At 53.5% G+C, this 27566-nt stretch overlaps 1 protein-coding gene across 2 annotated transcripts in view; it reads right to left on the bottom strand.

Moving 5' to 3' along the window:
- The window catches only part of CHST4 (carbohydrate sulfotransferase 4), a 49505-nt gene extending 22378 nt beyond the window's left edge, over positions 1-27127 (bottom strand). The window contains exon 1 of one of the 2 annotated variants that reach the window (XM_044986768.1): positions 26780-27127. In XM_044986768.1, coding sequence (XP_044842703.1) covers positions 26780-26802 — 23 coding nt within the window. In that variant the 5' untranslated portion in view covers positions 26803-27127. Of the gene's footprint in view, positions 1-24165; positions 24357-26779 lie in introns of those variants that run through there. The other variant, XM_044986769.1, reaches the window with a different exon arrangement.
- Positions 27128-27566: the final 439 nt, after the last annotated feature.

The following is a 27566-nucleotide window of genomic DNA, read 5'->3' as shown; positions in this document are numbered from 1 at the left end:
TTATTTTTTCCAATATGCATAACTTTACATTTATCCACATTAAATTTCATTTGCCATTTTGTTGCCCAATCACTTAGTTTTGTGAGATCTTTTTGAAGTTCTTCACAATCTGCTTTGGTCTTAACTATCTTGAGTAGTTTAGTATCATCTGCAAACTTTGCCACCTCACTGTTTACCCCTTTCTCCAGATCATTTATGAATAAATTGAATAGGATTGGTCCTAGGACTGACCCTTGGGGAACACCACTAGTTACCCCTCTCCCGTCTGAGAATTTACCATTAATTCCTACCCTTTGTTCCCTGTCCTTTAACCAGTTCTCAATCCATGACAGGACCTTCCCTTTTATCCCATGACAGCTTAATTTACATAAGAGCCTTTGGTGAGGGACCTTGTCAAAAGCTTTCTGGAAATCTAAGTACACTATGTCCACCGGATCCCCCTTGTCCACATGTTTGTTGACCCCTTCAAAGAACTCTAATAGATTAGTAAGACACGATTTCCCTTTACAGAAACCATGTTGACTACTGCTCAACAGTTTATGTTTTTCTATGTGTCTGACAATTTTATTCTTAACTATTGTTTCAACTAATTTGCCCGATACCAATGTTAGACATACCGATCTGTAATTGCCGGGATCACCTCTAGAGCCCTTTTTAAATATTGGTGTTACATTAGCTAACTTCCAGTCATTGGGTACCGAAGCCGATTTAAAGGACAGGTTACAAACCTTAGTTAATAGTTCCGCAACTTCACATTTGAGTTCTTTCAGAACTCTTGGGTGAATGCCATCTGGTCCCGGTGACTTGTTACTGTTAAGTTTATCAATTAATTCCAAAACCTGGGTGTTATGGGGCACCGAGAATTGCACACAATATTCAAGGTGTGGGCATACCCTAGATTTATATAGTGGCACTATAATATTTTTGTCTTCTTATCTATCCCATTTCTAAGGGTTCCTAACATTTTGTTAGCTTTTTTGACTGCCGCTACACACTGAGCAGATGTTTTCAGAGAACTATCCACAATGACTCCATAATCTCTTTCTTGAGTGGTAACAGCTAATTTAGAACCCATCATTTTGTATGTATAGTTGGGATTTTCCCCCCAATATGAGTTACTTTGCACTTACCCCATGGACAGCCTAGAAACAAGTTCAACTAACTCACATTGTAAACCAAGGCCCTAAACTCTCCCCCTCCTCCTGTCAGGTTAAAACTCATAATAATCCTTTCCCTCAAATAACTCTCCCTGGGTTTCTAATAGCAGTGATTACTCTGGAAAGAATTTCACAATCTAGTTTACTCTCCTCTAACTGCCAGAAGCTGGGAGTGGATGACAGGGGATGGATCATTCCCAAAATTGCCCTGTTCATTGCCTCTGAAGCACCTGGCATTGGCCACTGTCAGAAGACAGGATACTGGACTAACTGGACCTTTGGTCTGACCCATTTGGCCGTTCTTATGTTCCTACGCTGGAGGGATGGGGTCACTGTCTCGGAATGTCCTTTAACCTGAACACTGACAAGAGACAGCAAGTTCCAGATACAGAAGGAAGAGAATGTCGACTGGTGGTACGGCTGGGAGAGCCATGTGTGTCCCTGCCATTGGTGCTGGGAAAGGCTGCTCCCCATTGGCATTGGAGAGCTGTGTGGGAAAGAGCAGAGACTTCAGCAGAAGCAGCCCCTTGGACGGGGCACTGGAACAATGTGTATAGTGGGGGTGCTGAGAGCCACTGAACCAAACTGAAAACCCTGCATATAATGGAAACCACTTCAAGCCAGGGGTGCGGCAGCTCCCCTAGTTCTAGCACTTATGCCCTCACGCTCTCCGGGAACACAAACTGCAGATAAAATGGAAGATTTTCTTCTAAGCACTTCCCAGCACCCTCACCCCACCCTCCTGCCCCAGCAAACAACTTGCCCTGCCCTGCCCTCCTGCCACAAACTGCTCTGCTTACTCAGTGGAGCTTTGTCAAACAGGCTAGAGGTGAAATGAAATATCAGCTTTTTATGACACTTTTCAGCTGCACACATTGGAAGGAGGCTGGTCAAAGACCACTCTTGTCCATTCAGCTTCCAGGTAGCAGCCTTTACCATTTATGCCTTAACAGGTCTAGAAGCCAGTGTGGTGAAAGCAGTAACAATGAAGGCAGCACCCGACTAGGGTGGAGCTACCTTCTACCATGCAGAAGGGAGAGCATAACCTAGTGCAACCACTAGGCAAACTAGGCGGTCGCCTAGGGTGCCAAGTGGTTCAGGGCGCCAAAAAGCCGTGCCCTGGCTCAGCAGGGAGCAGCCGCCTTCCGGAGGCACTGGAGAGCCAGAGCGTCCCGCTTGTGGTGGCGGCACCAGCGAGCCCCAGCCATGGAGGAGCTGGCGCGGTGCAGGGGAGCAGCAGCCCTGCAAAGGTGGAGGCGGTGCTAGCGGGGAGCAGCCACGCCCCCACCCCTCCTGCCCAGGCTGTGGCCCGGCGCCCCCCTCCCCGGGGGCTCCTGCAGGCTGCAGAAGATGCATGCGGGTGGTGGCCCCCGTACACTCCCTCGGCTCCCCGCTTGCCGTGCTCGGGATCTGTGGCTCCCGGGCATGTGAACTTCCGCTGGAGTGCGGGGCCCTGAGCCTCCTCTGGGAGGGGCAGTGGCAGCGGCGGCGCACATTCCCGGGAGCCGCAGAACCCGAGCATGGCGAGGGGGAAGCTGGGGGGGGGGGCACACGGGCGCCGCCGCCCGCATGCATCCACTGCAGGAGCCCCTGGGCGGGGGCGCCAGGCCACAGCCCGGGCAGGCGCGCCCCCCAGCTCCCTCCTCACCATACTCAGGTTCTGCGGCTCAGCTCGTTTGGGCTGCTCTCCACATTGGCACCGGAATAATCAAAGTGGTTTTAATCCACTTTCACTGCAAGTCTACGTGCGGCCTCTTATTTCCAATTTATAGGGTCCTATTGCAGTTAGCTTAAGTGCAACCTGGCACCAAAGTAATAAAAGATGTGAATTAAAACCTATTTAGGCCATGTCTACAGAGGGAAAGAATGTGGCTTTACAAGCAGATAGCCAACCCAGTGTAATACCCTAGTGCAGAAAGGGCAAATTGCAGAGTTTGCTCAATGTAGCTGGTCCAGGTGAACTCTAGGGGGAACCTAGCACACGCTAGCTATGGTGTGTAAAAAACACACTTTATTTCCTGGCCGAGACCTGGCCTTAGTTATTTCAGTGCAGGTTTCTGTGCAGACCAACCTTTGCACTTTCATGGACATTTGCCAGAATAAGGCCTGCATGGCGTGGGCCAGCATTATAAGGCCACATATTGGAACACAACCCAAAAAAGGAGATTTCTTGGGTCTTTTCATAAGACCGTGTGGCATCTGTTGCCCCGGCCAGCGAGCTCCTACTGGAATGGCCCATGGTGGGGCCCTAGGTCTGGGATAATGCAGTGTGTGGGGAGGTGTCTATTAGACAATTTCCACTGTAAAACAGAAGATATTTATTTTATTTTATTTTTCATAACCATTGATGAGTCCTTATGATCCTGTGAGCTGGAGCTTTTCTTTTGTTAACTGAAATGATGAAAAACTTTTCCAACCTTTTGCTATGACAACCAACCAGCTTTAATCGTTATTGCAATTCAATCCCTTTTATACTAGGGACATGAGATATTGGGCCCACCATTAATTACAGATATTGGGCCCACACAGCATCAGCTGCAGAGCAGGAAGGGAACATTTCCTCTGCTAATTGCTGTAGATCAGAAAATCTGGGTGTTCTGGGATTATCTCAGTAGGAACAAGAAGAGCCTTAAGGGTGCTAAAGACAAAGAACAGAAGCTTCCAAGAAAACCATTGCTGTGTCTCACAGCCTCTCCCGGCACTGAACAGAGCAGACATAGACCTGGGATGCAGGTAACCCTAACCATGCCAGAAAATCTCTTAGAAAATTAATAGGAAGGCTCTGGAAATTTCTAGGGGAAACGTACAACACTGAACTAACTTGATTCTGTCAAAGAAATGCCACTGTAGCAGGCAGCAGTTAGGCTGCGGGTGTGCGGAGACCACAGCCTATCATGCCAACCATACTGTCTAATTGCTTCCTTGTGTTCCCAAGACACTCCAGCTCTTGTCTTTGGGGCATGGACTGTCTTTGTTCTGTTTGTAGGGTGCCTGCCTCTAAGGACTCCTGTCCATGACTGGAATTCCTAGGTGCTATGGCAATACAGATAATACAATGAATAAGTGAACACAGTGAAAACATAACCCCAGAAAGACTCTGTAGCAAACACAGGCTGGGAACTGTGGGACAGGCACCTAGAAGGCAGCATAACTGTGCCACTCCAGGAACGGGGCAAAAATAACTCCCGAACAGCCTGGCCAGTGTGCACACTCTCTCGCCCAGGCTCTCTCACCAGCTTGGTTGCTGACAGCTCAGTTTGTTAGTGGAGCTGTGTCTTGTGAGACTTTCTGGGCTGAGCTACACAAATATTTTCCTAGCCTTCCCCACTTTTGCACTAGTGCTGGTGCAGTTCCAGCTGTGCTAGCAGCGTGGGACCCCTAGCTACTGTGTCTTTTCAAGGCACAAGCAGCTGTTGGCATTTTTACCGCAATGTTGTCCAGGCTTCCTCTGAGCAGAGTTAGATGACAGAATACTAAAAGTGGCAGCACTCTGTCTACACTAGTTCTCCCACCACTACCACCACCAGTGGAAAGTGTTAAGAAAAAGGCTCTAAGTGGCTAGCCAGGGAGGCTTGCAGCAACAGAAACTGCTCCCAAATCTGGCTCATCTGCTTCTGCCCTTGTAATGTAACAACACGTAGCACTTTGCTAACACATTACATTACAAACATTAACTCACAACATGTGGCCAGTCCATGGATTTAGGGCTGACCACAACCAGCCAACACATTTGTAAATAACCAGGTGCTGAGTCGTGCTTAATACACGTCAATAACCCACATTCACTAGCACTTTTAAAACACAATTAATTTCCCCAGTCTAGCCAATCCACCCACCCACTCACCCTTACAGTTTCTCTCTGTGCAGACACACACACTTGGTCCCTTACCCATATATAAATATACACACTCCCCTGTGCATGTACACACTCACACACACATGCACACTCAGACCTGTCCTGTGCACACTTTCACTCTCACACACTGATTTGCTCTTACCTATGCCTGCGACCTGCTCTCTCCCACTGTTAAGGTTCTTCTCTCACTGGATTTGCATAGGCACTTCATAGCCCTAAGTCATTGTGCCCTCCTGTGCCCTCCTCCCCTCCCTACACGCTGCAGCTGTCTGGCTGGGAGTCTGAGATGTTTCAGGACTTTCCTCAAGCCTGACAAACCCCACCTTCTAGGATTGGCTGCAAAGGATGGAAAGAGGTAGTCATTCCCTGGGAGCAGGGATGGCAGAATCCAACTGTGATGCAGGCAGACCAGGTGCCAGTTCAGACCAAAGTCCCCATGTCTCAACTAAACTCTGTCAAATCCAGGGCTGGGATCTGCCTGCTCACCTGGGTATTAGCATAGTAAAAACAGATATTAGAATTATAAAAATGTGTTTTGTGTTTAGACTTTAACTGAAAGCTTGTGAGTTGCTGCCGGCATTAAGCTCACTTACACCAGCTGTGTCCCATATTGTAAGAGGATATTTGAGCAGTTGTGTTGTGAGCCTCTGTGACTGTGTAAATCACCCAAAGGGAGAGAGACATTAATTACGGTGAAGTGCTGAGTTTCAGCAGAAGGTGTTACAGCATTCCCAACAGGAAAGGTCCAGACACACCAGACTATTGTGGGATGTTAAAGAGGACAAAATACTTTGTTTTTCTGCTCTCCCCCATGAAGATGAGTCAAGCAAGTGGACACCTCCCATCAGCTGAGTTTGCAGCTCAGAACACATGGCAGGAGGGGGATAAAATCCCAAGCTAAAGGAACTAGATATCTCTATGCTGCTTGGACTCTCGGAGAAAGGTTTCTAAGGATAATCAAGAGCAGTGGTGGGCAATCTGCAGCCCATCAGGGTAATCTGCTGACAGGCCGCCAGACAGTTTGTTTACATTTGCACAACTGCCCACAGCTCCCAGTGGCCACGGTTTTCTGTTCCCAGCCAATGGGAGCTGTGGGAAGCAGTGGCCAGCACATCCCTGTGGCCTGCACTGGTTCCTGCAGCTCCCATTGGCCGGGAACGGTGAACCGCAGCCACTGGGAGCTGCGGGTGGCTGTGCAAATGTAAACAAACTGTCTGGCAGCCCGCCAGCAGATTACCCTGATGGGCCACCTGCGGCCCACCGGCCACAGTTTGCCCACCACTGATCAAGAGATTCCCCAGGGCTTAGGCTGGCTTAGCCCTAAGGACATATGGATCTTGCTGATTTTAGAATCTTCAATTGCCTTTTGAAACTGAAGATTGTAACTTGTGTGCATCTCTGCTGACCCTGCTTTAACCTCGTAAATAACCCTCTCGTTTCCTTTGCCTGTTTAATAAAGCTTCATACAGCTTATGACAGGATTGGCTACAGGCTCTGTCTTTGGTGTGAGATCTGAGGTGCAACTGACCTGGGGTAAGTGACTGGTCCTTTGGGACTGGCAGTAGCTTGAATCTTGCTGTGATTCTTGGTGGACAGGACCAGCCGTCACAAAGGAGTGCCCAGGGGACTGTCTGTGACCCCATGGTAAGGCTGTGCTGGTGCCTGAGGAAATCACCCTTGGTACTTGGCTGGTGAAAACTAAGCACAGACCTCACGGCCAGTTTTGGGGGTGGGGGGTGCCCTGATTCCTGACAGGCTGCCCTGAGGCTGGGACCCACACTCGAGTCACTTAGGCAGTGTCACACCAACACCACGAGCACTGAGATTGACAAGAGCCAGGAAATTCCCAGCGAACACTTTGCTGAATGACCCACTGCTGTGCCAAATGAGGGGGCAGGTGGCCTGTTGGGGCTGGAGCACAGCTTTTTTTGGGGAGAAGAGGCTGGGAGCCCTGTGGAGGATGGGAGGCCCCTCTGTGGAAGGGGACACTGAGGCAGGGACAGTAAGTGGGGGTGGTTGGGGCACTGAGAGTGGCATATCAGCACCAGAGTGGGCCGGGCAGGTTTGGGGCAGTGCCAGCCCAAGTAGTGGTTGTTGTGTATTGGGTTGTCATGGTTTTTGGTTCCTATGGTAACTGAGTTAGATTATTAGGGAATAGCTCAGCCAGCTTCAGCCGGCTGGGTGAGTTCTCTGAGTCTGTAAATAAAATGGTGGTTTTGTTAGCTGTCAGCTCTCTGGCCTCAAGTGATTTCTTCCTAAACCGGCTGCCCCCAAGGATATAACAGTGGTGTTCACTGGAAACTGTAGCAGCAAATCTCACCTGCGCTGTGCTCTGAATGGGATCCAGTGTGAGGCTGCCAGACCAGCTGGGCCACTCCCAGTGGCAGATGCTGGAGTGGGAAAGGCAGTTCTCTCCCAGCCCTTCCTTTCCTGGGGCACCAGGCTCTGTAGGGCACAGTGCTCTCTGGGGAGCAGGCTGAATGCTGCTCCAATGGCTGCTCACTGCTGGTTGGGGCAGGAAGACAGGGCAGGTGGGTTGGCAACACAGCTCTGTGCTGAGTCCAACAAAGCCTGCCATGCTGGGTCACAGCTCCTTCACTCACCTACTGGACGCCAGCCCCTCTCGTGCACCGAGTGACCAAACGCAGCGTGGAAGTCATCCTGCATTTAGTGCAGAGACAGGGCAGGCCTGTGCATGGCACTCAGAGAAAGGGGTAAACAGTGAGGTGGCAAAGTTTGCAGATGATACTAAACTACTCAAGATAGTTAAGACCAAAGCAGATTGTGAAGAACTTCAAAAAGATCTCACAAAACTAAGTGATTGGGCAACCAAATGGGAAATGAAATTTAATGTGGATAAATGTAAAGTAATGCACATTGGAAAAAATAACCCCAACTATACATACAACATGATGGGGGCTAATTTAGCTACAATGAGTCAGGAAAAAGATCTTGGAGTTATCGTGGATAGTTCTCTGAAGATGTCCACGCAGTGTGCAGAGGCGGTCAAAAAAGCAAACAGGATGTTAGGAATCACTAAAAAGGGGATAGAGAATAAGACTGAGAATATAGTATTGCCCTTATATAAATCCATGGTACGCCCACATCTCGAATACTGTGTACAGATGTGGTCTCCTCACCTCAAAAAAGATATTCTAGCACTAGAAAAGGTTCAGAAAAGAGCAACTAAAATGATTAGGGGTTTAGAGAGGGTCCCATATGAGGAAAGATTAAAGAGGCTAGGACTCTTCAGTTTGGAAAAGAGAAGACTAAGGGGGGACATGATAGAGGTATATAAAATCATGAGTGATGTTGAGAAAGTGGATAAGGAAAAGTTATTTACTTATTCCCATAATACAAGAACTAGGGGTCACCAAATGAAATTAATAGGCAGTAGGTTTAAAACAAATAAAAGGAAGTTCTTCTTCACGCAGCGCACAGTCAACTTGTGGAACTCCTTACCTGAGGAGGTTGTGAAGGCTAGGACTATAACAATGTTTAAAAGGGAACTGGATAAATTCATGGTGGCTAAGTCCATAAATGGCTATTAGCCAGGATGGGTAAGAATGGTGTCCCTAGCCTCTGTTCGTCAGAGGATGGAGATGGATGGCAGGAGAGAGATCACTTGATCATTGCCTGTTAGGTTCACTCCCTCAGGGGCACCTGGCATTGGCCACTGTCGGTAGACAGATACTGGGCTAGATGGACCTTTGGTCTGACCCGGTACGGCCGTTCTTATGTTCTTATGCTTCAGGACCCACATTTGGAGCCTCCTCGGGAGCCTCCGGCCCACCCACACGACACCCCTCCATGTGCCGGGATCCTGCTTCGTTAGCATTCCTGCTTCATGTGCCTCTGGCCCCTTCCTCTCTGCCTCTAACACACTCCTTCCTCTTCCCTGGGCCCCACTGGCCTCAAGCTCCCGTCCCCTCTCCCCTCCGCTGGGTGCGCTGAGTCCCCTGCAGCCTCCATCTCCTCCCCACCCCTCCAAGTTGGCTTCAGCCCCAAGCACTCAAGGAACTGCCTGTCCAAGGGCACAGCCCCTCCTGCCAGTCCAGCACCCTCCCCAGGGCAGGCTCTCTCCTCCCCTCTCACTGCTGCTTTGGCCTACACACTGCCCTTTTTCTCTGCGCTTGGTTTCTGAGTCTCTCTCCTCCCACCACCAGTGCCCCATAAGGGCTCCTCGTGCTCCCTTCTCTTTAACTGGGGCTGGAGCTCAGGGCTCTGCTCTTCCTCTCTGTCTCCCCACGCCCAGCGCATCAGATGCCCCCTCCACGTCACTGATCCCCAATCTGCCTCTCCCTTCAGCCTCCACTGGAGTGGGTGCTTGGCTGTCACCACAAACTCAGTGTCCTTCCGAACATCACGTCTCCCCCGACTGCCCAGCCAGCTCCCCTGGCAGCTGCATGGGCTGTCCTCAGGGCCGGCTTTATGAACTGCGGGCCCCGATTTGAATACCCGGCGGCGGTCCGGGGCTTCGGCGGCACTTCGGCGGCGGGGGGTCCGCTCCGAGTCTTCCATGGCACTGAAGGACCCCCCCGCTACCGAAATGCTGAAGACCCCCAGAGCAGACCCCCTCCACTGCCGGAATGCCGCCGAAGACCCCCGGAGCAGACCCCTCCCCCCCACTGTCGGAATGCCGCCGAAGACCCCCGGAGCAGACCCCTCCCCCCCACTGCCGGAATGCCGCCGAAGACCCCCGGAGCAGACCCCTCCCCCCCCACTGCCGGAATGCCGCCGAAGACCCCCGGAGCAGACCCCTCCCCGCCCACTGCCGGAATGCCGCCGAAGACCCCCGGAGCAGACCCCTCCCCCCCCACTGCCGGAATGCCACCGAAGACCCCCGGAGCAGACTGCCACCGGGTGAGTAAAAAAAATAAATTAAAAAGGTGCCTAAGGCGCGGGGCCCTGGCACGGGCCCTCTTAGTCACGGGGCCCCATTCAGGGGAATCAGGGGAATCGGCCTAAAGCCGGCCCTGGCTGTCCTGACTCCCAAGAGTATGGAAGGCCCCCTAGTGTGTAAATTGCACAAGGTCCCCACCCAAAGGCACCGCACCCTAATGTCACACTTGACATGGCAAATGGGTTGTGCGGGAGGAAGGTTGCTAAAGCCTGCTTGGCAGTGTCAGTGTGCTTGGCTGAGTTTACTTTCTTGCTAAAGGAGTCAGAGAATGTCTTTGGTCCCTTACTTCTTGATGGTGCTGCAGCTGAGCTAGGCCTCCTGGGGGCACTGAAAAAAGAGAATGTGTTGGCCTTGCAGAGCAGTAAGGAAGCATGCCTGAGCACAGGAGCAGCATGGAAGAAAGCGCAGAGGGCAGCTGGGAAATTTGACAATTGACACATAGAAGCTGGCCCATTAATGGTTTGCAATGGGCAGGACCTGCTGCCTATGGCAGCAAGTCCATAAACAACTTTACCATCAGGGGCGGTTCCAGGCACCAGCGCAGCAAGTGCGTGCCTGGGGCAGCAAGCCACGGGAGGCGGCCTGCCGGTCGCTGTGAGGGCAGCAGTCAGGCTGCCTTCAGCGGCATGCCTGCGGGAGGTCCGCTGGTAACGCGGATTCGGCGGCATGCCTGCGGGAGGTCCGCTGGTAACGCGGATTCGGCGGCATGCCTGCGGGAGGTCCGCTGGTAACGCGGATTCGGCGGCATGCCTGCGGGAGGTCCGCTGGTAACGCGGATTCGGCGGCATGCCTGCGGGAGGTCCGCTGGTAACGCGGATTCGGCGGCATGCCTGCGGGAGGTCCGCTGGTAACGCGGATTTGGCGGCATGCCTGCGGGAGGTCCGCTGGTAACGCGGATTCGGCGGCATGCCTGCGGGAGGTCTGCCAGTCCTGCGGCTTTGGCGGCAATTCGGTGGTGGGTACAGCGAAGGCGTGGGACCGGCAGACCTCCCGCAAGAATGCCGCCGAATCCGCATTACCAGCGGACCTCCCGCAGGCATGCCGCCGAAAGCCGCCTAACTGCCGTGCTTGGGGCAGCAAAATACATAGAGCCGCCCCTGTTTACCATGCACTAAACCAGTGCCAGCTGTCATCCCCCTTTCTGCCCCCTACACAGTAGATGAAGTGGACAAGAGTCTCTCCAACACTAACTCCAGGAAAGAGGCAGGAATGGATGGACTATATCCAGAATTCCTGAATAACATTGGCCTGAAGGCAAGAAGGTGGCTGGCAGACTTCTTCAGCAGCACCCACTCTCTGGCATAATATGAAAGAGCCAAGAGCCCTTTTGGAGCTCGGAAAAGAGGCCACCAGCCCACAAACCTACCAGCCCATCCCCCTCCTTAGCAGCCGCTATAAACTATTGGAGTGGCTCCTACTTCTCAGTTACAGCCAATAGTGGAGCGACTGGTCCCAAAGAGCAGGCTGGATTTAGAACCAGTTGTACCTGCTGTGACCAGCTGCTGGCCTTAACCAGCTGCATCGGATTTGACTACCAGCAAAAATTACAAACAGCAGCCATATTCGTTGACCTTTCTTCTGCCTATGATACTGTATGGTGCACAGGTCTCCTGCTGAAGTTATCATTAACCTTCCACGCTAATTAAACACAGACTCATCGCCGAGATGCTGAGTAACACAAGATTCAACATAGGCCTTGGTGAATTTCCCAGCAAATCACAGAGAATTAACAACAGCCTCCCACAGGGATCCATTTTAGCACCTGCACTGTTCAGTCTCTATACCAGCAACATTCCAGTCACATCATCCTGTAAATTCATCTATGCAGAGACCATTGTGCTAGCAATGCAAGCGTCCTCGCTGAAGGCCACAGACAAGGTCATGAATAATGATCTCCGAACACTTGAGCCGTAACTCAAAACTTGGTGCCTGAAACCCAGCACTTTGAAAACACTCATCTCTTCCTTCCACTTGAACACCCGTGAGGCCCAAATGCCTCTGAAAGTGGACTTTTGTGGTCTGCCTCTGTCACATGACCACAATCCTTGGTACCTTGGAATTACCCTAGCTCAGATGCTGAGCTATCGCCACCACGCTGACAACACCAAAAAGAAGATAAAGACAAAGGTTAACATCATCCAGCAGCTCGCTGGCACAAGCTGGGAGTGTGATGCTTCCACGCCAGTCTCATGACACTGAAATCAATGATGCACTAAGGATTGTTAGCGGCTCTCTCAGCTCCACGCCAAGAGTGTGGCTCCCAGTGTTGGTGGGCATCGCTTCAGCCAACATCAGGTGAGACGCTGCTGTGGTCCAGGAGTACAAAAGGACCTTGGCTGCTCTGGACCTGACGATACACCAAGACCTCAATTCACTGCCACTCTCCCAACTCAAACCCAGGAAGCCTTTCTGGCGCCACACATCAACACTACAGGCCATCGGAGAGGACTCCAGCACTTGCTGCCTCGAATTGTGGGCTGTTGTGACATTCCAAACAAAGACCTGATTGAAGATCCAACAAAAGAAATCCCGGGATTCTGCCTTCCTGTAGAAGGGCTCGACCGAGGCTCGTCCCTCTGCAGGGCTGTGGGGTATCCCACCGCCTCGCACTAGTTCACTATGAGCCCAGGCCCTGGGTCAGGGCAGGGCAGCAAACACACAGTCAGGAGCTCAGGCTTGGCGTCGGGTGCGAGAGGGAGATGCCACCCGTGAGTGGGGTGGCAGGGGGGACGCAGGTCCACCCTCTCCACTACGTCGCAGCCCGGGGCCCTAGCAGCGGCAGAAGACTTGCTGCTGCGTCAGGGGGGATCCTGACCGCAAAACACTGACATGGGTTCTGGCCCTGCTGCGGGCAGGCCAGGGTCGACTGCCCCCGGGCTCCTTCCGGACTCCCCCTCGTAAGGTACTTGGGTTTGGCCGGCGTCCTCGGTGGTTTCCAGCACCATCAGTTCCTCCGGGTAACTAGCGAGGGGTGGGCGTGGCTCCTCCGGGTAACTGGCCATCAGCAGGCGCGGCTGCTCCTCGGGGCGGCTGGCCAGGGGCGGGCGCGGCTCCTCCTCGGGGTAGCGGGCCAGGGGCGGGTGCGGCTCCCACTCGGGGCGGCTGGCCAGGGGCGGGAGCAGCTCCTCCTCGGGGCAGCTGGCCAGGAGCAGGCGCGGCTGCTCCTCGGGGCGGCTGGCCAGGGGCGGGCGCGGCTCCTCCTCGGGGCGGCTGACGAGGGGCGGGCGCGACTCCTCCTCGGGGCGGCTGACGAGGGGCGGGCGCGGCTCCTCCTCGGGGCGGCTGGCCAGGGGCGGGCGCGGCTCCCCCTCGGGGCGGCTGGCCAGGGGCGGGTGCGGCTCCCCCTCGGGGCGGCTGGCCAGGGGCGGGCGCGGCTCCTCCTCGGGGCGGCTGGCCAGGGGCGGGCGCGGCTCCTCCTCGGGGCGGCTGGCCAGGGGCGGGCGCGGCTCCTCCTCCGGGCGGCTGGCCAGGGGCGGGAGGGGCTCCTCCTCGGGGCGGCTGGCCAGGGGCGGGCGCGGCTCCTCCTCGGGGCGGCTGGCCAGGGGCGGGCGCGGCTCCTCCTCGGGGCGGCTGGCCAGGGGCGGGCGCGGCTCCTCCGGGTAACTAGCGAGGGGCAGGAGCGGCTCCTCCTTGGGGTATCTGGCCAGGGGCGGGCGCGGCTCCTCCTCGGGGCGGCTGGCCAGGGGTGGGCGCGGCTGCTCCTCGGGGTAACTACCGAGGGGCAGGTGCGGCTCCTCCTCTGGGCGGCGGGCGAGGGGCAGGCGTGGCTCCTCCTCGGGGTAGCTGGCGAGGGGTAGGCTCAGCTGGCCTGGCCAGTCGTTGAGTCGGCCATGGCCTGCTGGCGTCCCCCAGCCCGGAGCTAGGCCACAGGCATCTGGCCTCTCCGGCGGCTGGCTTTCAACTGAGCTTTGCAGTGGGGCTTTTCTACTTCCTTTCCTGCGCCGTGACCTCTGGGGGATGGGCGCAGGATTCACTGGCTCCACCCATGTTGGTGCTAGGGGAGGCTCATCCCTCTGGGGTATCCCACCGCCTCGCTACACTTCCCCATAGGTAGCGCATGGCACTCAGATCCATTTGGACAACGCATGAAGGTGTGGCCATCTCCTCCACAAATGGAACATCAGATTGTGTTTTATTGTAACGCTGGTGTGGTGCAAACCATGTGACATCACAGACAACTACCCCATTCATGCTTACTGTGGTGACACAAGGGAGATCCACCTAACTGCCCCTAAGCATTAGAATGCCTTTTGAATGTCAAGATTCAATTATAATCCCAGTCCATCCCTATGAAAGGAGAATGGGCAGGAGGAGACATGGCAGGATTTTTCATCAGGTAAGTTAGGAGGCTGAGGAAACTGCGCAGGCCATGAGGAGCAGCTGAGCTCTAGCTACATAACTAGATAACAAAATATTTGCTATTTAACAACAGCATCAGGACAATAATTCTCTCTTCCTGCTCAGGGCCAAGCTTTGCCAGTCGCACCGGCTCCCAGCGAGACATCCGCCTTCCTTGACAGCATCCGTCTGTCTGCAGCCTGGGAAGGAACCGGGCAGCCCCAGGCTCGCTCTGTCAGGCTGGGTTCAGGGTAGGAGAGCGTAGGAGGCAATAAGAATAGAAAGATTAACTGCATGGCCGGCTCTTGCCACAGGAGGGGATGGGCCTGAATGGGGCAGGTCACGCTTCCTTTCACGCCTCACCTTGCAGGAGCAGCTGGACAAGCTCTGGTAAACTTGGCTCACGAAACCAGGTGAGAAGTTGGCTGCTACTCAGGCACCAGGGCAGAGCTCCTGTTCAGAGCCCCAGGGAAAGAGGTGCACAGAGTACCCCAGCTGCAGGGCACAGCACGTTTTATTGGTCCCATGACACCCAAGAACTGTGCTCTGTAGTGCCATCTCCTGGCACTTTATCTGGTAACCGTGTATGGCGATACAGCCATAGCGCACTCCTGTCACACCCCCACTCATCCTTCATGGGCCTGCCTGAGGCCTGAGTCTCCTCTGCCCAACATGGGTGCAGAACGCTCCCAGCTCAGCATGGCTCTCCAGGGACAGCAGGCTCCAGGTCACTTACGCTGGTGTAAGGCAGGTTTTACACCACTGAAGCCAGTAGACCTCATTGGTGTGGAACTGAGAGAAGGAGGAGGAGAATCAGGCCCAGAGGTGACAAAAAAGCCCAGACATACACAGAGCTACGCACCTCACTAATGCTTCACCCTGCTGTTGCTCTATGGGTGCATCTTCACGAGGAGAAAAGGGGCATCTTAAACAGTGTCAGCTCTTGCAAGGCCACTAACACGCAGTGAAATCCTAGTGAAGACAGGGCTCAGTGCAATTCACATGACTTAGCGGGTTGTGGTAATGGCTGTGGAGGAGCCTTTTTGGGTTCTGGTTTACCTCGACCAGCTAATGTCTGCTAACACGATGGTTAGGGCTTGTGCAGGCCCCAGCAAGAGACATGGCTCCTGCTCCGAGTGGGCCCTGGTCGACAGAGCCAGCCAGCACAGATGCACAGGGGATCCAGGGGGAGACACTCACTCAGAAGATGTGCCATGTTCTTTGGAGGAGTGGGCTGGGGAGAGAGGCTGGGTGCTTGGCACGCTGGGAGGAGGAGGGAGTTCCAGGCAGATGGAGAGCATGGAAGGAGCACAACAACAGGTTGCAGGTGGCACGCTGGGCGGTGGGCAGAGATGCGGGCAGGGCTGGAGCTGTGATCAGGGAGTGAGAGACGGAGGTGACACCATCCAGGCAGTGGACAGAGGCCTGGCGTTAACCTCTTCTGCATAGGGTGGCAGGGTAGGGAATGGCCCAGGGCACTGAGCTGCTCTGCTGCAGCCTGGCCACAGCTGACAGGCCCATGCAGCACTGGGACAGCTGACTCTGGGGCCAGCTACTATTGGCACATTAGATGGTTAATGACTAAGTTTCCTTTTTCTTTTAAAAAAATTGATTTGGTGTGCAGTTTAGGATGAATTCTCAACACTAATTGTCCCACACCTACTCTGGGGACTTCAGGGGAGCTCAAAAACCATCTCACAACCCCCCAAATAACTGCTGCTTTATTTGTTCAGTCTCCGCATGACTTTTGGATTTGTGGGGCCCAGCTGGCAATGCTGCATCCATGCACAGACGCATTAGTGCAGTAAGCACAATGTATCATTTGGCATAAGGAGCCCACTGCCATGGGAGTGCATGGGGCACCTTTTAGTTCCTATTATCAGTTTGCTGCAGAACATCTGGTCCTGTGTTATTTTGCAGGCTAGGCAGTGTGTGCAGACCAGCTGCCTGGAGTAAAGCAAAAGCTCTTTTCCCTCTGTTTGCCTTAAAAATGCTGGCCTTGGGTGCGCAGCAATCCCATCCCTGGAGGGTTTCCTGTCGGGTCACAGAGTGTTCTGTGCAGTGCTGTGCATGAGGATTTCAAATGCTATTTGCATGGCTGAGCTTCCCAGAAGGCCACTTCTCCTGCCTGAGGCGCCTGGGAAGGGTGAGGACATGCTGTTCCTCTGAGCTGGGGAGCGGGAGGAGGGTGCTGAGTGCTTTGGACACACTCCCATCCTTGTGACACGCACATTATTTGGAAAAGAGGCAGGATCCCGGCTCTTAAAATGAACAATGGTGATTGTTCTGTGTACTTCTGTGTACAGAGCCAGTGAGTCAGAAGCAAATGATTTTTATTACCCTAGATCAATATTTGTCCTCAGCCACTGAAAGGCTGTGCCAGCCTCTGTGGGGCTTCAGCACAGGATTCTGCCTTCTCCCTCCTCCCCTTTCTCAAGCCCTGGGACAGCGCAGAGAGTATCAGACACTAGGCAGAGATGACCTGTCCCAGGAGCAGTAATGCAGGGAGTGGTGTCAGGGACTCTAACCCCAACAGCGAAGTTCGTTGTCTGACCGCAGAGAGACAGGCAACACCAGCAAGGTCCGATCAAAAGTTCTTTATTGACAAGTGCACGTGTCAGTAAAAGAACAGCTCGTATCCGAAGAGAACCAGCCGCCCCTTTACAGCTTAGTATTAGCTTATATAGACAGTTTTATTACGTCATAGAACATTCACTTGAGCAACCCACCCCCTTTGTCTAACAACTAGAAATTAGACACCTTTTAATATATACGCATGCCTAGTCTCTACAATATTGAATTGTTAATATCTTAACAAGCGCCAAAAGTTAGGAATGTTAGGGAGTTAAAGTTAGAGTCAGAACTGTGGGATAGTGTTTCTTATCAGTTCTTCAAACACTGTGTCTAACATAACACAGCTGGTACCAGCCCCTCGCTTATCTCACTTTTTCCCAGGGCTTTGTGAGACAATGCTGCTTCTCAGTATTTTTCCACGCTGGGATTACCCAGAAACCTCTGTTAGCCTGACTTCAGTCAGGTTGGCATAACTGGTTTTGTGCTACATCTTTATTCAGGCCTAACAGTGGGCTGGCTGTTTTTCATAGAATCATAGAAGATTAGCATTGGAAGAGACCTCAAAGGGTCACCTAGTCCAACCCCCTGCTCAAAGCAGGACCAACCCCACTTAAGTCAGCTCCGCTGTATTTATGCTCTGGCTTTGCACCCTCACAGTTACACTTTGTTTTCACAAGTGCCCGACAACAGCAGCCAGCTTGCACCCTGCACAATTCATGGCATGAAGGGCACATGGCCCCTCATGGCTCTCCAGGGGCTTCTGGAATTCTCCCACCTGTTGCCTGGAATCTCTGCCCTTGCAGGCTCAAGGCTACTAGCAAAACTCTTCAGTGATGAGAGGTCAGGCTTATTTAAGGTACCAAGCCAGGTCAGAAAAGTCCAACTCAGCCTGTAATATTAAACATTATAAAAAAGGTCAGCAAATCACCACTAGAAGAAACTGGGTTGGTTAGGCTAAAAGAACTGTGGCAATAGCATGCTAAACTGTATTGTACTGTCCAGCCACCAGGGGGCACTGTATGTAAAAGCACCATATTTAAGTAATCTTAGCCATACTTGGCAGAGCATTAACAGATCTTACAATGAACACATCTAGTATGAATAAGCAAACTCTGTAGCCAGTCCATATCTGGGACAGGCGCATGACATGGTGTCAGGAGTAAACTAGGAAGAGAAACACAAGTCAAACAGCAACAAAGGTAGCAGGATCTCATCAAACGACACTTTTCAGTGTCCCAGAGCACTTCAGCTTTGAAAAACCTTCAGAATGGACAGACTGGAAGCAGTATTTTGCAAGATTTTGAATTGCAAACAAACTCCACAAAGCAACTGGAAACATACAGGTATCTTCTTTAATGTATGCTGTCGGGAAGGAAGCAGAGCCTAGATTTTTAAACCCTTTGACTTTATTGAAGACAGTCCCAAAAATATGATACATTCTTTATACTCCACAGAAATGCAGTTTATGAAAAACATGTTTTCACCCAAGAATCCAAGAACCAGGGGAAATGTTGAATGTTTTATAAGAGCTCTGCATACATTGGCTGAAAACTGTGATTTTGAATTGAATTGAAAATATCAGAGGCTGGCTGGTTACTGGGGTAACAGAGAAAAACTTTTCACAGCAGCCACAACTGAAGAGAGATTTAACTCTAGCCTCAGCTATTCAAATAGCAAATAGTCTGAACTGGTGAAACAGCAAAAGCAGAAAAACTGGTAATACCACTATATACATCCATGGTACGCATACGCCTTGAATACTACATGCAGATCTGGTCTCCCCATCTCAAAAAAGATATATTAGAATTGGAAAAGGTACAGAGAAGGGCAACATAAGTGATTAGAGGGATGGAACAGCTTGCATGTGGGGAGAGATTAAAAAGACTGACTGTTCAGCTTGGAAAAGAGGCAACTAAGTGGGGATATGACAGAGGTCTGTAAAATCGTGACTTGTGTAGAGAAAGTGAATCAGGAAATGTTATTGACTCCTTCACATAACAAAGAACCTGGGGTCACCCAATTAAATTACTGTGCAGCGGGTTTTAAACGAACAGAAGGAAGCATTTCTTCACACAACACACAGTCTGCCCGTGGAACTCTTTGCCAGAGGATGTTGTGAGAGCCAAGACTATAATAGGGTTAAAAAAAAGTAGATAAGTTTATGGAGGACAGGTCCATCAATGGCTTTTAGCCAGGATGGTCAGGGATGCAAAACCTGAGCCTCTGACTGCCAGAAGCTGGGACTGGATGATGGGCTGGATCACTTGATGGTTACCTGTTCTGTTCATTCCCTCTGGGGCACCTGGCATTGGCCACTGTCAGAAGACAGGATACTGGGCTAGATGCACCATTGGTCTGACCCAGTCTCGCTGTGCTTATCTGCGAAATAGAACTGTCTCAAGCCCCCACCCAGTAATCTGGTAAAACCTATCACCATCCCTGGCACCTCTAAGTGGCAACATTTCCCTACTCGGAAGCCCTGAATCTATGTATAAAAGTCAAACCTAGAGTGACCAGATAGCAAGTGTGAAAAATCGGGACGGGGTGGGGGGTAATAGGAGCCTATATAAGAAAAAGACCCAAAAATCAGGACTGTCCCTATAAAATCGGGACATCTGGTCACCCTAGTCAAACCATTAATAAAAGGGAAAGGGAACCAGCATTAATTTGGGAAAACACCATGACCACATTCCAAAGCATGTGACCAGAAGCAAACAGCCCTCACAGTGCATTGGGCAGTGTCCTTTGCCTCTGTTTCCCATCTAGCCAGTGTGAAAGTCTGACAAAATGAATGTCCCCTCCCACATCACTGGCCTCTCCCGCCCGAGCACCCCGCTCACTTTGGTTAGCCAAGACCCAGAGGTGCGTTCACAGGATTCATCTCCCACCCCAGGGAGTGGGGGCGGGGGAGTGAAGCAATTCCTCTGCTGCCGCCTCTGCAACTGACTCAAGCTGCCACCGCTTCTCTGCCACCGCTTAGCCACTCTTCCTCTACTGCCACTAGCCCCTGCTGTTGCTCCCTGCTCCCATGACATGATGTTCTGAGGTTGCGCCACTTAACCCAGCTTTTACAGATTTGAGCGAGTTGTGGGGAACCTCACAGGAAGCACAGTGTCCCTGGCCACCGTTCCCACACAGACTCTAGCTCTCAGCTCCTAGCCTTTCCCAGCCTGATGTCAGCTTTAGAAATCACCAGCTGCAAGAAAAGACTCGTGCTTGAGTTTAAGGATTTCTGTTGCCAACCCCTACAAAGAGGCAAGTCAAACAGCCTCAGGACTCTTTACACAAAATCCACATACCAGCCACCTGCTACGCACCCAGGCAGAGTGGGCATGTCTACGCAAACAGTCTGGTCCTGAAGTCTCTTCCCCAGCTCATCACTGATGTCAGAGGCGAGCTCACGCAAACCCTGCTTACATACGTAACCCTTCTGCCAGGTGCTGTCATCAGCAAAAAGGGCCCAGTTCAATTTTCTAGGAGTTCCTTCTGAAAAGTTAAATAACATCATCCAGAAACCTGAGAAACTACATGTACCACCCTGGGTGCCCTGGTGGGCAACACTTTCTCTCCCCACCCAGCACCGAATCCAAGGGTTTTAAACCAAGAGCACTTTATTGGGAAAGGGAACAGACAGGGCCGGCTCTAGATTTTTTGCTGCCCCAAGCAAAAAAATTTTTGGCTGCCCCCCACCCCAGCCCTGGGCTCCCCCCACAATCAGTGCCCTCCCCACCCACACCCCCTGCCGCCCCAGCCCTGGGCTCCCCCCTCAAACGTGACTACCTTGTTCACCACAGCAATCCCCGTTTACACTTGCAGTGGGGATCAAACTGTTTCTCCTATTTTTATTTCACTTTAGTATAAATCTCATCCCCCCATCCCCCGAAACCCCATCTTTAGTGCTCCAGATGCACGTGGAAGGCACAGGGACATATGAACATAAGAACGGCCATACCAGGTCAGACCAAAGGTCCATCTAGCCCAGTGTCTGTCTACCGACAGTGGCCAATGCCAGGTGCCCCAGAGGGAGTGAACCTAACAGGCAATGATCAAGTGATCTCTCTCCTGCCATCCATCTCCATCCTCTGACGAACAGAGGCTAGGGACACCATTCTTACCCAGGGCCGGCTCCAGGCACCAGCATTCCAACCTGGTGCTTGGGGCGGCATTCTGCAAGGGGCGGCAGTCCCTGTGTTTTCGCCCCAAAGCAGTGCACCGAATTGCCGCCGCGGATGGCGGGGGCAATCCATGCGCCTTTAGGGTGGCAGGCACGTTTCCGCAGTGGCGGCAATTCGCCATCAGCTTCTATGTTTAGCTGTCCGCGGCGGCTTCAGCTAAACATAGAAGCTGCCGCTGAATTGCCGCCGTTGCGGAAACGTGCCTGCCGCCCTAAGGGCACAGGGACTGCCCCCGCTGTCCGGCGGCAATTTGGCCGCTGCTTGGGGCGGTGAAAACTGTCGAGCCGGCCCTGTCCTTACCCATCCTGGCTAAGAGCCATTTATGGACTTAACCTCCTTGAATTTATCCAGTTCCCTTTTAAACGCTGTTATAGTCCTAGCCTTCACAACCTCCTCAGGCAAGGAGTTCCACAAGTTGACTGTGTGCTGCGTGAAGAAGAACTTCCTTTTATTTCCAGGACTAACCCTCAAACCTTGTACCCAGAAAGGGATGAGGATGTAGTAAAGAGGGTTCAGGCAGAGAAGCGGGGGGTGGGGGGGGCTTGGAGGCTCTACACTGGATAAAAGGGAAGGTCCTTTCATGGATTGAGAACTGGTTAAAGGACAGGGAACAAAGGGTAGGAATTAATGGTAAATTCTCAGAATGGAGAGGGGTAACTAGTGGTGTTCCCCAAGGGTCAGTCCTCGGACCAATCCTATTCAATTTATTCATAAATGATCTGGAGAAAGGGGTAAACAGTGAGGTGGCAAAGTTTGCAGATGATACTAAACTTCTCAAGATAGTTAAGACCAAAGCAGATTGTGAAGAACTTCAAAAAGATCTCACAAAACTAAGTGATTGGGCAACAAAATGGCAAATGAAATTTAATGTGGATAAATGTAAAGTAATGCACATTGGAAAAAATAACCCCAACTATACATACAACATGATGGGGGCTAATTTAGCTACAACGAGTCAGGAAAAAGATCTTGGAGTCATCGTGGATAGTTCTCTGAAGATGTCCACGCAGTGTGCAGAGGCGGTCAAAAAAGCAAACAGGATGTCAGGAATCATTAAAAAAGGGGATAGAGAATAAAACTGAGAATATAGTATTGCCCTTATATAAATCCATGGTATGCCCACATCTCGAATACTGTGTACAGATGTGGTCTCCTCACCTCAAAAAAGATATTCTAGCACTAGAAAAGGTTCAGAAAAGGGCAACTAAAATGATTAGGGGTTTGGAGAGGGTCCCATACGAGGAAAGATTAAAGAGGCTAGGACTCTTCAGCTTGGAAAAGAGAAGACTAAGGGGGGATATGATAGAGGTATATAAAATCATGAGTGATGTTGAGAAAGTGGATAAGAAAAAGTTATTTACTTATTCCCATAATACAAGAACTAGGGGGTCACCAAATGAAATTAATAGGCAGCAGGTTTAAAACAAATAAAAGGAAGTTCTTCTTCACGCAGCGCACAGTCAACTTGTGGAACTCCTTACCTGAGGAGGTTGTGAAGGCTAGGACTATAACAGCGTTTAAAAGAGAACTGGATAAATTCATGGTGGCTAAGTCCATAAATGGCTATTAGCCAGGATGGGTAAGAATGGTGTCCCTAGCCTCTGTTCGTCAGAGGATGGAGATGGATGGCAGGAGAGAGATCACTTGATCATTGCCTGTTAGGTTCACTCCCTCTGGGGCACCTGGCATTGGCCACTGTCGGTAGACAGATACTGGGCTAGATGGACCTTTGGTCTGACCCGGTACGGCCGTTCTTATGTTCTTATGTTAACACTGGCAGAGAAGCAGGGTGTGATGTGCTCGCGGAGGAGGGTGGAGGAGGAGAGGGGGTATCAGGAGGGTTGCGGGAGAAGAGGTGCAGGGGAAGGGGGAGGTGCGGGAGGAGAGGGGGTATGGGATCAGGAGGGTTGCGGGAGAAGAGGTGCGGGAGGAGAGGGGGTATCAGGAGGGTTGCGGGAGAAGAGGTGCAGGGGAAGGGGGAGGTGCGGGAGGAGAGGGCTGGGGGACGGTACAAGGGGAGAGGAGCGGGTGAAGGGAGAGTACAAGGGGAAGGGGTGCGGCGAACGAGCGATGGGGGGAGGTACCAGTGGAGGGGCTGCGAGCAGGATGGGGGGTGCAAGGGCTGAGAGGGGCAGCTGCTGACAGCTGCTTCCCCAGCCCCGTGCAGGCAGAGCCGAGAGGACGGACACTGACTCCCAGGTGCCTGAGCCGCGGGGGTCCCCCGGCAGAGCAGTATCCCCCGCTGCCCCGCTCGGAGCCGGGCTCTGCCTCTCCCGCCCCGGGCAGGCAGCGCAGGGCTGAGGCGGGGGAGGTGCGGCGGGCAGGAGGAGGTGGCGGCAGTTCCCTGGCAGCTCGGGCTGCCCAGCCACTCGCCCCATCAGCGCGTGAGCCGGGATCCCGCCCCCTGCCCAGCCCGGCCCGGCAGCGCCCTGCCCAGCCCCCTCGGGCGGGAAACGCCGCGCGGCCCTGGGGAGACTCGGAGCGGCAGCGGCAGCAGGACCCCTCCCCGCATCCCGGCCCCGCTTCCCTCCCTCCCCGGCTCCTCACACCCAGGCTGCCCTGCCGCCCCCGCGGAGCCCGAGCGTCGTCCCCGGAGCCGAGCCCCTCGCGCCCCGCAGCCCGGGCCCAGCTCCGGCCGCCTGAACTGCGCTCCAGCCTGTGCGACTCAGGCTGCCGTGAGCGCCATCTAGCGAGGGCAGCCAGAACTGCAGTGTCAGTTCCCGCTCAGCCTGAACGCCTCAGCTGACAGGGCCGGCTCCTGGCTTTTTGCGCCCCAGGCCAAAAAAAAAAAGGGGGGGGGGACTGGAGTGCCGCCCCTTGGAAAGTGTCGCCCCAAGCACATGCTTGGAGCGCTGGTGCCTAGAGCCAGCCCTGGGAACAGGGCCAACAGAACGAACCTGGGAAAGCCAGCAATCAGCCCATTAACAACAGACATGATTAGAGAGAGGGTGGGTGAGGTAATAACTTTTACTGGACCAACTTCAGGGACCTAAAGAAGAGCTCTCTGGAGCCTGAAAATGCATCTCTCTCTCTCTCTCTCTCACCAATGGAAGTTGGTACCATGAAAGACATTCCCTCACCCACCCTGTCTCTCTAAATATCCTGGACCAACATGCCTACAACACCACTGCAAACATCTGTTAGGTAACACACACCCCCTACCTGGTGCCTTAGCAATTGTCCCAACTTCAGTCCTCTTCTGGCAGGGCAAAGGCTGGTGCATGCTGACTGCTTCCCTCCTCCTCAGCTCTCCACTCACCAGTCCGTGAAGCCCAGGGACTCTGACAGGCCAGTGCCTGGGCTGCTTGGGAGCCTCCACCATCCAGCTCAGCTGCCGTGAGTCCAGCTCTGATTGCTGGGTAAGGCAGTGGGGATAGGCTGGTGCTCTCTGCTGTTCAGGCCAAGCCACCTCAGCACATATGTGTGGGCCCCCCGGGGAATGACAGGAGATTGGGGGACCGGCATTTTTAAAAGTGGGAATGCGAAGCCTTAAGGGGGAGCAAGGGGGAGGAGCAAGCAGTGGGCTAGGAGAGGGGAGGGGCCAGGGGACGGAGAGAGGCTCTGGGCAGGCTGGCCAAGAGGAGCAAGTTATGGGAGGGGCCAGGGGATGGAGAGGAGCTAGTGGGCAGGGCCATGTCTGCTGTGCTGCCCAGGTAGGTTGGAGCTCATGGGGATCAGCTGACAGACGGTGTGTCCCCAGCCCACGTGGCAGCACAGAGCAGGGATCCCCGTTCCCAGCACATTGCACCTGGGGACCCCTGAAATCAGTGCTCCACCGATACCTCACACCTGACCCACCAACAAAGTGCGAGCAGGACAGGGACGCTCGGGTGCAGAGAGCAGCCTGGCTCCACATGGCCCCCTCCCACCCCATTCCTGCCCACCATGGCCACCGCCTGCCACGGCGTCGCAACACTGGTGGAGGAGAAGGTGTTTGGGGGAGGAGAGAGCCCAGAGAAGAGGGGGGCCTGTGCGCCCAGGGCCGCTGCAACCTATTAGGCGACCTAGGTGGTCGCCTATGGCGCTAGGATTTGGGAGGCGGCATTTTCTTCGGCAGCAACCACGGCGGCCAGATCTTTGGCCACCCCAGTCGCCACTGGCATTTAAGCGGAGGGAGCTGGGGCAGGGGAGCGTGGGGAGGGCCACCTGCAGCATGCGGGGGGAGCAGCACGCAAGGGAACTCCCCACCCCAGCTCACCCCTGCCCCACCGCCTCCCCGAGCAGGCCGTGGCCGCTTCACTTCTCCCGCCTCCCAGGCTTGCGGCACCTAAGCTGATTGGCACCACAAGCCTGGGAGGCGGGAGAAGTGAAGCAGTAACAGCGTGCTCGGGGAGGAGGTGGAGCAGGGATGAGCTGCTTCACTTCTCCCGCCTCCTAGGCTTGCGGCGTCAATCAGCTTAGGTGCCGCAAGCCTGGGAGGCGGGAGAAGTGAAGCAGTGACGGTGTGCTCGGGGTGGAGGCAGAGCAGGGGTGAGCTGTGTGGGGGGTGCCTCAGGGCAGAGGGGAGGGGGGAGCTGCCGCAGGGTGGGCCATCTCAGGGCGGAGGGGGGGAGCTGCTGCGGGGGGAGGGGGGCGCCTCAGGGCGGGGGCTCAGGGACGAGGGAGGGTGCAAGGTGGAAGTTTCACCTAGGGTGCGAAATATCCTTGCACTGGCCCTGAGTGCGTCCGCCCAGCACTGCTCCGAGCAGCAGCCAGGGACTCTGCTCTGGGCCACTGGTGACAGTCCGCAGCTTCAGGCTCCCCGTCCATCGCCAGCGGCTATGGGCTCCTCTCTGCCTGCCCCCACATGCCGGCAGCTGCCTGCGATGACAGAGACAGAGAGAAGAGCCCTTGTCTGGCCAGCTGAGAGGAGAAGCCCAGGGTCAGGCCAGCAGGCCCAGAGAGGAGCATGGGGGAGAGCTGGAGAGGAGACCCAGTGCTGCAGCTGCTGGGCCAGGCCGACGGGCCCCAACTGAGCAAGGGCCTGGCGCCAGGGGCCTCTGGTGCCATTATAAACCTGGTACTAGATGAGCTCAGCTGCTTCTGCTGTATTGAAAGCATCCCTGTCTCCAAACTGCCTGGGGGTGAGGTACTGGTAGTACCCGGGTGCCCTTACCCAACTGTTCCAACTCACAGTCACAGCAGCATGACACACACACACACCCGCCCCCGGCACATTGCTGCAGTTCTCTTGTTCTTTCATTCCCATTTCCCAGGCAGTAAGAACACTATATTGCCCCAGACTCGAAATTTAGCTGTACTCTAACCAAAATGCAAATAAAGAGTCCCGTGGCACCTTGTAGACTAACAGACATATTGGAGCATGAGCTTTCATGGGTGAATACCCACTTTGTCAGACGCAACTCCACGAAAGCTCATGCTCCAATACGTCTGTTAGTCTGTAAGGTGCCACAGGACTCTTTGCTGCTTTTACAGATCCAGACTAACACGGCTCCCCTCTGATACTTGACAAAATGCAAATGATACCTGGCCCAGTCAGTTATTCTCCCAGCAGATGGCAGCAGAGAGCGCCCTCCCCAGTGGCACCCCCAGCTGCAGTTCTCAAGCAGCTCAGGGTGCTTTTCACCCACAGTGTCACTAAGTAATGAACTCCCCAAGGCCCACATAGCTTCCCGGTGGCCCCAGGCAGTGGCTATGCTCAGCCCATGCTCTTCCCTCCTTTCAGTCAGGATCTCTCACCCTCCCCCCTCAGTTTGCAAACCCTTCATTACTGCTCCCACTCTACCCTACAGATGTTTCTCTCTGCAGCCCCCCGGCCCCCACACCCGACACTGACCTTCTTTCAATCCCGTCATGCATTTGCACCACTCTTAGTGATGAGCCTTCACCTCTGCAGCCCCAGCCAGCTGCCAAGCATCCCTGTATTTCTGCTGCTGCAGGTCTTGCTGTGCTCCCCTTCAGATTGGCAGTGTCCCTACAGGGCTTTGGCCTTCCTCGTCAGGTGCCACAAGTATCTGGGTGTAGCTCACAAACAATTCCCTGCCATTGCAGACATTGGTGCACCTCAGGCCCGCCTCTTCTCTGCCTGTTGCGCAGACTAGTTTAGGCTCCTGAGGGCTGCAATGCTTTGGTCTAATGCTGGTTCTTGGCTTTGGTGTGGGGGTGGCTGGGTGCTGCCGGTGGCCTGTGATATACAAGTCAGACTAGAATGAACGGGTGGGCCTGCTGACCTTGCATGCTGTGTGTGACCGCTTCACATTCAGCAGCACTTTGTCCCCTGGCTGGTGGGACAAGGCTGCCAACAATGTTCCCTCTCATTATTGACAGGCTGTGTGCGCAAAAACTTTCTTCTGTGCAAATTTTTGAAGCAGAGTTCAAATTTGTGTGCCATGAGGCAAATGCGCTGAAGTGTTAAAATCCATGTGCATTTTATATAACAACCTGGTACATGGATTGTGCCAGCTCTTTTTTAGACCCAAAGTCCAGAGTTTGGTCAAGAGACCAGAGACCTAGCAAACAGTGATTAGCTAAGAGAAAGCTGGGGTAAACAGATAACCGCCTTTGCTTAGATATGCTTGGTCAGTAGAAATGCCAGACGTTGAAGCAATAACTGAATAATTATG

This window comes from Mauremys mutica, chromosome 14 (genome assembly GCF_020497125.1).
Source record: "Mauremys mutica isolate MM-2020 ecotype Southern chromosome 14, ASM2049712v1, whole genome shotgun sequence".
NCBI classification, from domain to species: Eukaryota; Metazoa; Chordata; order Testudines; family Geoemydidae; genus Mauremys; species Mauremys mutica.
The sequence above is the reverse complement of the archived record's forward strand: the minus strand, read 5'-3'. Positions and strand labels throughout refer to the sequence as shown.